Raw genomic sequence first — 13,976 nt, forward strand, 5'->3', positions numbered from 1 at the left:
TTTTAGGTCTCTCCAGAGATGCTCAATTGGGTTTAAGTCAGGGCTCTGGCTGGGCCATTCAAGAACAGTCACAGAGTTGTTGTGAAGCCACTCCTTCATTATTTTAGCTGTGTGCTTAGGGTCATTGTCTTGTTGGAAGATAAACCTTCGGCCCAGTCTGAGGTCCTGAGCACTCTGGAGAAGGTTTTCGTCCAGGATATCACTGTATTTGGCCGCATTCATCTTTCCCTCGATTGCAACCAGTCGTCCTGTCCCTGCAGCTGAAAAACACCCCCACAGCATGATGCTGCCACCACCATGCTTCACTGCTGGGACTGTATTGGACAGGTGATGAGCAGTACCTGGTTTTCTCCACACATAATTCTGTCTCTGCGCTCTTCAGGCAGTTCCTTTGACCTTATGATTCTCATTTGCTCTGACATGCACTGTGAGCTGTAAGGTTTTATATAGACAGGTGTGTGGCTTTCCTAATCAAGTCCAATCAGTATAATGAAACACAGCTGGACTCAAATGAAGGTGTAGAACCATCTCAAGGATGATCAGAAGAAATGGACAGCACCTGAGTTAAATATATGAGTGTCACAGCAAAGGGTCTGAATACTTAGGACCATGTGATATTTCAGTTTTTCTTTTTTAATAAATCTGCAAAAATGTCAATAATTCTGTGTTTTTCGGTCAATATGGGGTGCTGTGTGTACATTAATGAGGAAAAAAAATTAACTTAAATGATTTTAGCAAATGGCTGCAATATAACAAAGAGTGAAAAATTTAAGGGGGTCTGAATACTTTCCGTACCCACTGTATATTGTAATATATACATTATATATTAAATATATAAATATAGTTTCACATTGAATCTCCAGATTAATGTAGACACAACATAAAGACAGTAATTTAAATAGTTTATATTTTACATATTTGTTCAGTGGCATCTTTTTTTGCTATGAATCAAGGCCAGTATGCCTGATATCAATACTGATATAGATATCTCTAATAAATTATTATTATTATTATTATTATTCCATTTTTGAGGATAAAAATTGATCCTTTCTCTCTATTTCTGTCTAGACTTGTTTACATAAGTAGTTCTAGACTTGACTGATTACATTAGAAATTGAAGCTAAATGAGTTGTATTAGTAGTTATAAGCTTGTCTGTTTGCACAAATAGTTTACATTAGGAGTTGAAACTGAACGGTTTATGTTAGTTTTTGTAAACTTGGTAGTTTACATTAGATATTGATTTTTTAAACCATTTATATTAGTAGTTGTAAACTTGTCTGTTTACACAATTAGTTGTAAACATGACAGTTTATGTTAGGAGTTGAAACTTAGATTTTGCAGTATTTGGCTGAGCAGTGGTTTGAGTGGCTCGCCAATGTGTTAGAATTCTCTAATACATAAAATAAGTAAACTTGACCAGAGTTCTTGTGGGGAGAAGAATTTATTGACGTTAGTAGTGTAGCACAATTCTTCAGCAGCAGTGTTAGCGTGCAAGTATCTTAACCCTTGCAAGAATCTCAGTTTCTCCCAAAGTTCTGTTTGAGACAGAACTTTATACCTGAAGACAAAAGGGCTACAAACAATATCTACTGTTAGGACCTCTCGCTGGAGATCCTGCAATCTACAAGAAGTTCCTGAGAAAAGTTGTTCCTTTGTTATTCCAACTGTATGGACTATTTGGTTCACACCTTTACAGACAGATTCAGTTGATTGAATCTGAGGCACAGTCACAATGTAAATGCATCTGACTAAATATATACGCATAATCTTTCAAAACTTAACTTTGAACCTTAACTTAATTGATTAAAATTGTTTTGACAATCACATCACAAACATTATTATTGTAAAGAATCATTGCTGTTTGAATGACTGTTATAATAAGTTTTCTAAAATTGTAATTACAAAGCCTGTCTGTTTACATCAGTCCTGTTTAACATTACAAAAATTAACAATCCTAAAGAAATCATTTTGGTGTGCTTATTTGTTACTTAAGAAACCTTTCTCATCTCAGTGTAGTTGAAAATGGTTGTGCTGCTCAAGGAAGTGTGGCAGTTGCAATGGAGTGTCTTTTTTCATTTGCTAAATTGAGCACACTTGCATTGCTGAAGTCCTAATTTGGTTTCAGAAATGGCCACACGGAAGCACCTTTCTTGAGTAACTCATTTTAGTGACTCAGTCTATTGTCCTTAGAAATTAAGGCCATGCTTGAGAGAGCACCACATTGTGCACTGCTGTGTTGACAGAAGGAAGCAGCTTGTATATACCCAGGAAATCAAGATAAGTGAACTGAAAATAGAAGAACAGAAGTTATATAAGTGTATGAGTATCATAGTCTTTGGAAACTTTAAATGGAAGTGCACATAATAGCTCTGAACTTGACAGTTTACATCATCTACAGGCTGCTTTTAAACCATTGCTGGTCTGATAGAAAAGGGTTCATTTATTCCATCTATTTCCTTCTCTGTCCCCCTCAGGAACATGTTGTACGTTTACCCTCAGAGTGTCAACTTCAATAGCCGGCAGGGTTCGGTGAGGAACATTGCAGTGAAGGTGCAGTTCATGGCAGGAGAGGATCCCAGCCAGGCCATGCCTGTGAGTCACCAATAACACCCGCACCCGGCTCTAGTCACACTGTCAAAGCGTATTCTTATGAAAAGACAAAAAACATTTGGGATTATGTAAGTACATCTGATACGATGATCTCATCTCTTAGATAAACTCAATTGTGCACAATTAAGCTCTCCAGATCTGTGCTAAGAGTATGACAACACCTCCCTAAAACACATCGATCCATGTCACAGTGTTTTAGCTTCAGCTAAACACTCAGGTTACATTAGTCACTCGAACCAAACTCAAGTCTTCAGATCTATTAAGGAAGCGCTCTGGGAAATTTTGGAGATTTCAGTGAACTCGCAGAACCTTTTGCATTTTGTTAATCGAATCAGAAACTCCCTAATAGTGTTGATGCTGCATTCGAACACCAGTTGCTCACTTTGAAACATCTGTAATTTATTTAGGGCTCAAGTGAGGCCATATGCAGTGCAGGTGCATTTGAGGCTAAATTAATTTTGTGATAGTTAGAAAATCCATCCACAGTGTTATGATTAGCTAGGGCAACATCATGGCTGCAATGTAACTCCCCAGTGACATCTAGTGGAGCCGTTAAGCTGTTATTCACGAGTGCAATGTGATTTCCAACCCCCTGAACAGGTCATCTTTGGAAAGTCAAGCTGTGCCGAGTTTTACAAGGAGGCGTACACCCAAGTGATCTACCATAACAAGTACAAACCTTTGTCTCATTCACTATTCATTACAGAAACAACACCATTTTATACATGTCCAGAATAGCATTACATTTCCGTACAGAAGTAGTTATTTTTGACTCAGAGGGCCTCCACTGTACAATACAATAATATTCAAAGGCTCCACATGTAGTATAATATTAACAGATATATATTTATATTATTCAATTGGATACAGAAAGAGAGAGAGAGAGATTAATTACAATTTTTTGGAAGTTTTGAAAGTGTTATGCTCACCGAGGCTGATGAAAATACAGTAATAAAACCCGTAATATTGGAAATATTATTACAATTATAACTGTTTTCTTTTAAAGACAATTGGAAGACAATAAAATTATTTCTGAAGGATCATGTGTCACCAAAGACTGGAGTAATGTTTGCTGAATGCAGCTATGCCTTCCTAGAAATGCAATTAAATAGCAATAATATTTCACTATAGTACTGTTTTTAATGTATTTTTGTTCAAATAAACGCAACATTGGTGAGCATAAGTGACTTAATTCAAAAGCATGAAAAAAAATCTGAATTATTCTGAACTTTTGTTTGGAAAAATAGTATATATATGTATATATATATATATATCATTTGTAATATTTATTTAATTCATTTTGTGAGTCCAGAGGTTACAGGAACTGTATGTTCTTCACTAAAAACAAAAGTTATTGTGGGGGGGGGGGAATGATTTCAGTTTAGATCTTTACTGTATGTTTTCTTTTTTCTTTCAGCCTTTTAATGAAGTTAGTTGTTTTATTATCAACTGTTAATATTATTATTATTATTATTAATATATTAAAACAAGCTAAATAATTTAATCTTTTTTTCTTTTATTTAAACCATTTTATTTACAACCGCTAAAATAATTAAAATCATTTGAACTTATCCAGCAGCCCCCTTGGCTGAGGCCCCCTAGTTGAAAACCACTACAACGTTTTTCATTCTCCTCTCTCCATCTCTGCAGGTCCCCAGAGTTCTACGAGGAGGTAAAGATGAAGATTCCTGCCAACCTCACCGACAACCACCACCTGCTCTTCACCTTCTATCACATCAGCTGCCAGCCCAAGCAGAATACCCCCTTAGAGACGCCAGTGGGCTACACGGTGAGAGAAGGACCCCCCTCTCTTCTCCTCTTCCTCTCTATCCTCTCGTGACAGCACTGGAGAAGCGCTCCAGGCTACCTGATGAAACGCTCACCTCCATGTGACCCTATCCCCCCTCAGAGACACCTAGAGCGTCCTTATACGTCACCTCCCACGCAATCTCTTTTCCTGCTGGGATTCAGTAGCACCCTCCCCTGATTCTCCTTATGACACTTATGAAGTTGTAGCGTCATGTGATTGTAGGTCATATATAGCATGCTAATGTTTTTGAACTGCATGTAGGCTGTGCAGGTTAATCATAGTTCATGTTGTTTTTTGCAGTGGATCCCCCTCATGCAGCACGGCCGCCTGCGCACCGGCTCCTTCAGTCTGCCTGTCTCTGTGGAGAAACCTCCACCCAGCTACTCAGTCCTCACTCCTGATGTAAGACATTTATCCTAAACTGGATGTTTGTGAGGTTGTGTTTGTGAGAATGTGTGTGGAAGTGAAAGATGTCAAAAGAAGGGCAGATCGAGGGGGGGCAATTGTAATAATTATTTTTTTCCCCTTCATAATTTCATCTTCCTAATCAGACTACTACTATTTCCTGCCATCTTTTCATATAATAGGAACTTTCAAGAAGTATGATAGACTTGGTAACTCTTGACACTTTTTAAAGCACTAGACATTTAAAGGGTTAGTTCACCCAAAAATGAATTTTCTGTCATTAATTACTCACCCTCATGTCGTTTCAAACCCGTAAGACCTTCATTCATCTTCGGAACACAAATTAAGATATTTTTAATGAAATCTGAGAGCTGTCTGACCCTGCATAGACAGCAACGCAACTGAAATAGTCCCAAGTCCAGAAACGTAGCAAGGAGATCTGTAAAATAATCCATGTGACATCAGTGGTTCATCCACAATTATACGAAGCTACGAGAATACTTTTTGTGTGCAAAAGAAAAAAAAATAACGAATTTATTCAACAATTCATCTCCTCTGCATCACCCTGGTGCCATTTTGAAGAATATCCGCTGGACGTAAACAAAATATGCTGTTCTGTGTCAGCTGCGTTACATGGATACGCGCGTTGTTTCTGTACAGATCAAATCACAACAACGTGACGCAGCTGACACAGAAACAGCATACGTTGTTTACATCCAGCTGATACTCTCCAAAATGGCATTACAGGGTGATGCGGAGGAGACGAATTGTTGAATAAAGTCGATTTTTTTTTTGAACCACTGATGTCAAACAGAGCCTGTATCTCCCCCTGCTGGTGAGTGAGAAATACAGCTCACAAAGCACAAAAACAGGGCAATGTCATGTTAAATTGTGAGATTTGAGAGATACATAATGCAAAACATCCTTCATGGAAGAAGTAAAATAGTCAGGGTTTGGAATAATTTGGAAGTGACTAAATGATGATAAAATGTTCATTTTGGGTTGACTTTGAAGTCTTAAAAATGCCCTTTCGTGTGCCTTTGAGTTATTGAACCGTTGCTAAAACTGTAAACATTATTTAACCTTTAAACTGTGCTGATTCGTTTCTCTGGGGCTCAGTGTTTATCTATTGTAGTAACTGCTTCACTCACATTTATACTCACTCTCATTTGATCTCAAGAGCAGAATGGTTATTTATGTTCATACACTGAGTGCATCCCACTTTCTCCTTCAGTGGGACTTGCATCGTATGATCTCCCCATCCAGTATGCCACGCTCTCTAGGGCGACGGCAAGACCCAGCAGCCTGCTCTTGTCCCGCTCCAAGAGCATTAGTAACTCCAACCCCGACCTGGCCTCAACACCAGCCACCCCTGACGAGGAGGTGCAGAGAATCATTGGCAGCAAGGTGGGTGGCTCTTCCTCTGGCTTCTGATTGGTTGTTCAAGTTACTGCAGTGTGACCACTCTGTCCAGTGTTGTTTCTACTTGGACTAGGGAGCTACAAGGAACAGAGTATTAAAAGAAGCGCTTTGAGTGATAGTTGCTGTTATTGTTGTTGTCTTTTAAACAGTCAGTTTCGGTTTTCTCTTTTGTTGGTGAAAATCTGGGGGGAAAACTAATCAAGTAAAATAAAATCTAATAATGAAGATATTTCACAACAAATTGGATTAACTAATCAGTGACATCGCTTTGCAAAACAAAGCGATTTCTATTAAAAATAAATGCTGAAAAAATAGCATTTTTGTTTGATTGTGAAATTAACAGATTAACTGTTTCATCAAAATCGTTAAATAGTTGCTGTCCCTACTCTTACTGTCGTGTGCTGGAGCTGCAGGCTCAGAGATTGACTGTGAGATGTTTTCGGTGGCAGCTGTTGATTGCTCTGCTAATAATTGTGCTTATTTTTTGCTGTGGTACTGCTGTTCCTACCCTCTCCCCTCTTTCACTGTGCCCCTGACTTGTCCCCAACCCTCCTCTAAATTAATTATTGTTCCTGCACTTCGTCCCCTCCCTGTGGCACCTGTATGTGACTGTTCTGCACTCACCTGTGTTGCACTGTGGTGTGTGTTTGTGTCGTCGGTGGATAAGCAGGGGATAGACCGCTCACATTCCTGGGTAAACTCTGCTTACGCTCCAGGGGGCTCAAGGGCTGTGCTCCGTCGGAACCCCAACTCCAGCTGTGAGCTCAAGCAGGTGCTAGTCAAACCCTACACTCTAATGTCCCTCCCTACTGCCTCAAACCATACGCCATAATATAACCTGTAACTGCCTCAGACCCTTTTACCCCACATCAACCCTTAGCCATAACATTATTTGTTACCATCTCAAACTCTACAACCGAATACTCTCTGAAAACACACAACTCAGCATGATCTGTTACGGTCTTGAGAGCCTCAACGCAACTTGTTACCGTCTCAAACCTTTAAACCTAACATTACTTGTTACTTTATCAAACCTTTAACCCTAACATTGCTTGTCACTTTATCAAACTTTTAACCCTAACATTGCTTTTTACTTCATCAAACCTTTAACAGAAGTAATACTTTTAACCATAACATTCCTTATCACTGCCCTAACCCTAACATTGCATGTTTCTTTATCAATCCTTTAACCCTAACATTACTAGTTACTGTCTCGAACACTTAACCCTAACATTACTAGTTACTGTCTCAAACACTTAACCCTAACATTACTTGTTATTGTCTCAAACACTTAACCCTAACATTACTTGTTACTGTCTCAAACCTTTAACCCTAACATTACTTATTACTGTCTCAAACACTTAACCCTAACATTACTTGTTACTGTCTCAAACCCTTAACAGTAATATTACTTGTTACTGTTTTAATTAACCTACCATTGTTAACTCTCAAAACCTTAACCCTACCATTTTTTGTCACTGTCTCAAACCTTTAACCCAACATGACTTGTTATTGTCTTAAAATCTAGCCAAAGTGTCCTACACTCAAATTCCCTTCATTCTCAACTTTTATATGCTAAAATGTTGAGTCCCAGTATTTCAGCCCATACACCATATCATCCTATACGCTCTCATTGCCTTCACTCTGGTATTACTTCTGTAATCATACTCCATAATCTTCTACCAGCTCTTCTGCTGCTGTCCATTTGGCTTTATTCTTATGTATGTGTTTATGCCTGAGGATGCGTGCTCATTTGTGTAGAAGGTGTGTGTTGTGTGCCTACTTCTCTTCATCAACCAACTCATCTCTCTTTCCTTTGTGTGCTGTACTTCTCCTGCCCCTGTCAGTCAGAGGAAAACTTGGTTGAAGACTAGTTACCAACAATACAACAGTGCCTCGTCTTGCAGTGATGGAACAATAAAACCTAGGTTTACATATGCAATGTTGCACCCAATTCAATTAACTATGTGACATATTGATGTCACATCAATATGCTTAGAATCCTCCCTTACATTATTTGATTTATTTAGTGCATAGTCCGTTAACCACAAAATAACCCCCTTAAGGATTTCAAACCTCAATCACCGTGTCAGGGTTTATTTTGCATAGATGACCGGCTGACTGTGCATTATCCCTAACATAGCATGGATAACGTTTGATTATTTAGATTTTTTTTAAGTATCTGGGTTGGTGTATCTAGCAGGCATTGTCTTATCCTCTTCCCTCGTTTTCTCTCTTTCTGTCTTCCATTCTTCGTCATCAGGTTAATCGTCGTCGTCATCATCATCATCATCATCATCATCACCACCAACACCAACCATCACCACCATTGTTCTGTGTTCACTCACTGGTTTGCAGGCCAGTGAGCGTGCCTGTAATCGCATGTCTGCCTTCATCGAGACTGCCTCCATTCTCTGTCCTCCCTCCAGGCAGATCGCCAAGAAGGTAGTGCACATACTCATTTACTCACCCGTGCACTCTCCTGTTCATTAGTTTCTTAATTCACTCATTTATGTACTCACCCATTCATTGAGCCACTTTATCTTGTTCATGCACACGTATCACTATTATTTCAAAGTAATCTGCCTTCATTGTGCATGTGTGTGCTTGTGTTCTCTATGTATATTTTGTAAAAATGCTCTCTGCGTTCAGTTACTTCATGAAGAGTTGGCTCTCCAGTGGGTGGTGAGCTCCAGTACCGTGAGAGAGGCATCTCTGCAGCAGGCCTGGTTCTTCTTCCAGCTCATGGTCCGTTGACCTCCAACCTTTTACATTTACATCAATAACTGAACTCAAGTCACATTTATTTCTGTAGCTCTTAATATAATATAGATTATTTCAGAGCAGCTTTACAGTAATAAAAGAGGTAATAAATGTAGACCTAAATGTTGTAAAATTTATAATTTAAACTGTAAAGCAGCTCTACAGAGGACAATGGAGTCATTATTCAGCTCAATTTAGTTCAATATCAGTGTCACTGTTGCAAAGTTCATTGTATGAAATGAAATGAACTCAATTCAACTATAAAGCAGCTACAAAAGACAATAGTGCCATTATTCAGCTCAAGTCAATGTTGATTCAGTTCAGTAACAGTATCAGTGTTGCAAAGTTCATGTCATTATCCAGCTCAATTCAGTTCTCATCTGATAGTGTTAGTACAGTCCAATCAATAATAATACTGAATATTATGGAGCCCCGCACATGACATGGAGGAAAAAAATGGCAAATCGTGCACTTGGTTGAAGTTCCCTCGTTTTACTAAATCGTGGCCACATTTTTGTTAAATCATATTGAGGGAACAAATTATTGTATTGTGCGTATGATTTACTTGAAATGAGGGAATGAGTTTAGTAAAATGAGAGTACAAATTATCATGTTGTGCACATGTCACATTCGAGGCTCTGTAGAATATACTTTTTTTTTTTTATTGTCTTTGAAAAGGATAGTTCACCCAAAATAAAAATGCTGTCATTTACTTACCATGTCATTTAAGAATGAGTTTAGTAAAATGAGAGTACAAATTATCATGTTGTGCACATGTCACATTCGAGGCTCTGTAGAATATAAATTTTTTTTTTATTGTCTTTGAAAAGGATAGTTCACCCAAAATAAAAATGCTGTCATTTACTTACCATGTCATTTAAAAAAAAAAAGTGGAATTTTCATTTTTGGGTGAACTGTCCCTTTAATAGTTCCACATATAGTAATGACTGTATATGACTTAATTATTTTGATGACTCCTAGACATGTAGGTTTTGGAAAAACCTAGTGTTTGGTGAGTTTTGGAAAGCAGAATCAAAGCTACAGATGGTATCACTTATTTTTCTGTGTGTGAAAACAGGTGAAGAGCATGTCCCATCATCTGTTCCTGTCCTCACGCCTGGACATGCCCCGACGCCAGCGCTTCCCAGACCGCTTTGTGGATGACATTGCTGCCTTAGTGTGTGCCATCAGTGCAGACATAGCCAGCAGATATCACAAGGTAAAAGAGCAGCAGATCTCCTTTTACTGTTGAAGGAACACAGACCTTATGTAGATATGGGGATGTTTGAGACTTTATGGTGGTTTGTATTCCGTTTTATGACTGTTAACTGTTGTTATGAATCAACAGGAAGCATGCTTATCTTTGTCTAAACCAATGTCTGTGTGCGTTTCAGGATGTTGAGCTAGTGGAGAGGTTAAACAACAGCTTGGCCTTTTTCCTCAATGACCTGCTGTCTCTCATGGACAGAGGCTTTGTTTTCAACCTCGTCCGCTCATATTATAAACAGGTACATGCACAAAAACACACAAGCACACATTTTAAAATGCTCCCAGTGTGCTTGATTATAGCGTAGTCTGAATATATGATTGGTTATGATGCTCTTCTCCAGAATTTGGTCATCATGTGATGAATTTCTGCTGTCATGATCACTAGACTTTGTACACATAAACTATAAAAAGCCTTATTTACATAAGAAGGAGGTGTGTTTGCACCAAAAACAATACATTTCAATTCTTATACTAGCGCACAGTGCCTGGTTTACATGGATTGCAAGTGGTTTAGTGAACGAGACACATGCAGATGAGGCACAGCTGTGAATTCATCCTAGAACCTTTAGTGACAAATGACAGTTTGGTGCATTTGTGTCTTCAGATTAATAAGCTCCACACAGCGCAGAACCCCAGCTCTCTGACAGCGCTGAGGATGGACTTCATACGGATCGTCTGCAGTCACGAGCACTACGTCACCCTGAACCTGCCCTGCGCCACCCTCAGCCCCCCCGCATCGCCCTCACCCTCCACATCCTCCACCACCTCTCAGGTACACACACATTCACTCTAACTCTCTCTTTAGTGTCAAAAGATCCTTCAAAATTCACTCTAATGTGCTGATTTGCTGCTCAAGATACATTTCTTATTATCAGTGTTAAAAATAGTTGTGCTGCTTAATATTTTGTTGAAACCATAATACATGTTTTTTAGGATTCTTTGATGAATAGAAAGTTCAACGAACAGCATTTATTTGAAATGGGAATCATTTGTAACATTATAAATGTCCTTTATTGCAGAATACAGAAAATCTTACTAAGCCCAAGCTTTTGAAGAATAGTGTTAGTACTTTAACAAAAATGTACAATTTATTAATTACAATATATTGATTATAAATAAGCATACTTAAAGGGATAGTTCACCCAAAAATGAAGAGTTTATGTTTATCTGCTTACCCCCAGGGCATCCAAGATGTAGGTGACTTTGTTTCTTCAGTAGAACACAAATGATGATTTTTAACTCAAACTGTTGCTGTCAGTCATATAATGGAGGTGAATGGGAATCACGGCTTTGAGAGTCAAAAAAACATACACAAAACCAAATTAAACCCTGTGGCTTGTGACAATACATTGATGTGAAAAGACATGAAACGATCGGTCTGTGCTAGAAACTGAACAGCATTTATATCGTTGTTTACCTCTGATTTACTGCAATGTCCGAACTGTCCTGAGCGTGTCCTGAGCGTGTTCTGAGCATGTTCGTGTCGTCTTCTTCTTCTTGCTTTACAGCAGATCGCAGACTTATAAGTGCATTAACACCACCTATCTCTCAAATGGACCATTGACACTCCTAAAGTCAATGTTGTTTGGTTTGGACCTGACTGATTTTCATTGTCTGGGCAAAAACAGTTGAAACAATCTTTAAAATATCTTCTTTGTGGTCCATACAAGAAATTAAGTCATACAGGTTTGGAACAACATGAAATAATTTTTATTTATAGATTAACTATTCCTTTAAGGTGTACGATAATTAATCGATATACAGTCTTAAATTGCTACCTTTGTCAATTTGGGCATCTAGGAATGAAGAAGGAACAGTCATTCCAGTCTCATTCCTCTCTGTCTCTCTCCTCAGAAACATCCCTGATCAACACCTACTTACATCATGTTTTTATCTCCTTTAAACCATGTCAATACACAAAAACACACACATACATACACACACAGTCAATCTCTGTCCAGGAAAGAGCTGCCGAAGTCTGACTCACACACAGGAAGAGAGTCTCATCACCACGGAAACACTTGCATAACGCAGAGCGTACATGAGAAACTTCTCAATCCAGCGAAATGAATGAAACACCGTCTGCACCTTTACACAACCACACACATATTGGTCTGAAACGGAGAGCAAAACTGCGTGTATATCTGCGTGTGTGTTTGACAGCAGCAGCTTAAAAGAGCCTGAAGCAGACAAATAATTCACAGACAGAGGGGGCAAGGGAAGGTTGAATGAAGGTAAAAATACAACCAGAGAGAGAGAACAAGCAACTCAACACGCATCTAAAGGGGGAAGAGAGAGGAAAACCTTTGGAGAGAAAAAAAAAACCATAACATGAGAGAAAGCACACAATGAATTGATTTGAGCAGAGAGAGAGAGGAAGGGGCATAATTTGATATAGGAGGGAGTGCTGGACGTTGAAAGAGTGATGGGGCAAAATTACAAAGTGGAGACATACACAGAGATAAAGTGAAAACAAGGGGGACATGCTGTTTGCATGAGTGAGCTTGTAATAATATTCTGTTTGATAAATGTGTGAACTGATTTCACCCTGTAAAGAAACGCACACACACAGTTGGGTTTCCATGTTTTATGGGGGCATTCTATAGGCCTAATGGTTTTTATACTGTTAAAACTGAATTTTCTATCGCCTAACCCTCACAGAACACTTTCTGCATTTTTATGATATATGAGCTTGTATCCTTATGGGGACTAAAAAATGTCCCCACAAAGTTAAAATTTACTGGTAATACTTTACTTGTGGGGACATTTGGTCCCCATAATGTAAGGAATACTAGTTACATGATCCTTCAGAAATCAAATATGCTGATTTGCTTCGCATGAAAAATTTATTATTATTATTGTTGTTGTTGTTGAAAACAGTTATGTACCATTTTTTTCAGGATTCTTTGATGAATAGAAAACTCAAAAGAACAGCATTTATCTGAAATAGAAAGATTTGTTTTTTAAAAGAATGTTCACCAAGGCTGCATTTATTTGATTAAAAATACAATAAAAACAGTAATATTGTGAAATATTATTACAATTAATAATAACTGTATTCTATTTTTATATATTTTAAAATGCAATTTCTTCCTGTGATGGCAAAGCTGAATTTTCAGCAGTCATTACTCCATTCATTATTATTACATGATCCTTCAGAATTCATTCTAATATGCTGATTTGCTGCTTAAGAATTTCTTTTAAAATTTATCAGTGTATCAGTGTTAAAAATAGTTGTGCTGCTTAATATTTTGTTGAAACCATAATACATGTTTTTTAGGATTCTTAGAAAGTTCAAAAGTTCAACGAACAGCATTTATTTGAAATGGGAATCATTTGTAACATTATAAATGTCCTTTATTGCAGAATACAGAAAATCTTACTAAGCCCAAGCTTTTGAAGAATAGTGTTAGTACTTTAACAAAAATGTACAATTTATTAATTACAATATATTGATTATAAATAAGCATACTTAAAGGGATAGTTCACCCAAAAATGAAGAGTTTATGTTTATCTGCTTACCCCCAGGGCATCCAAGATGTAGGTGACTTTGTTTCTTCAGTAGAACACAAATGATGATTTTTAACTCAAACTGTTGCTGTCAGTCATATAATGGAGGTGAATGGGAATCACGGCTTTGAGAATCAAAAAAACATACACAAAACCAAATTAAACCCTGTGGCTTGTGACAATACA

At 38.0% G+C, this 13,976-nt stretch overlaps 1 protein-coding gene across 1 annotated transcript in view; it reads left to right on the top strand.

Moving 5' to 3' along the window:
- Positions 1 to 13,976, top strand: part of LOC107596841 (dedicator of cytokinesis protein 7-like) — a 56,703-nt gene that overhangs the window by 25,356 nt on the left and 17,371 nt on the right. The window contains exons 15-26 of the mRNA XM_016287689.1: positions 2,476 to 2,593; positions 3,212 to 3,282; positions 4,262 to 4,400; positions 4,722 to 4,823; positions 5,451 to 5,502; positions 5,641 to 5,661; positions 6,061 to 6,233; positions 6,919 to 7,020; positions 8,901 to 8,996; positions 10,090 to 10,230; positions 10,406 to 10,519; positions 10,885 to 11,052. Coding sequence (XP_016143175.1) covers positions 2,476 to 2,593; positions 3,212 to 3,282; positions 4,262 to 4,400; positions 4,722 to 4,823; positions 5,451 to 5,502; positions 5,641 to 5,661; positions 6,061 to 6,233; positions 6,919 to 7,020; positions 8,901 to 8,996; positions 10,090 to 10,230; positions 10,406 to 10,519; positions 10,885 to 11,052 — 1,297 coding nt within the window. The remainder of the gene's footprint in view (positions 1 to 2,475; positions 2,594 to 3,211; positions 3,283 to 4,261; positions 4,401 to 4,721; positions 4,824 to 5,450; positions 5,503 to 5,640; positions 5,662 to 6,060; positions 6,234 to 6,918; positions 7,021 to 8,900; positions 8,997 to 10,089; positions 10,231 to 10,405; positions 10,520 to 10,884; positions 11,053 to 13,976) is intronic.

The sequence above is a fragment of the Sinocyclocheilus grahami genome, unplaced genomic scaffold (genome assembly GCF_001515645.1).
Source record: "Sinocyclocheilus grahami isolate Dianchi unplaced genomic scaffold, SAMN03320097.WGS_v1.1 scaffold223.1, whole genome shotgun sequence".
Taxonomy (NCBI): Eukaryota; Metazoa; Chordata; class Actinopteri; order Cypriniformes; family Cyprinidae; genus Sinocyclocheilus; species Sinocyclocheilus grahami.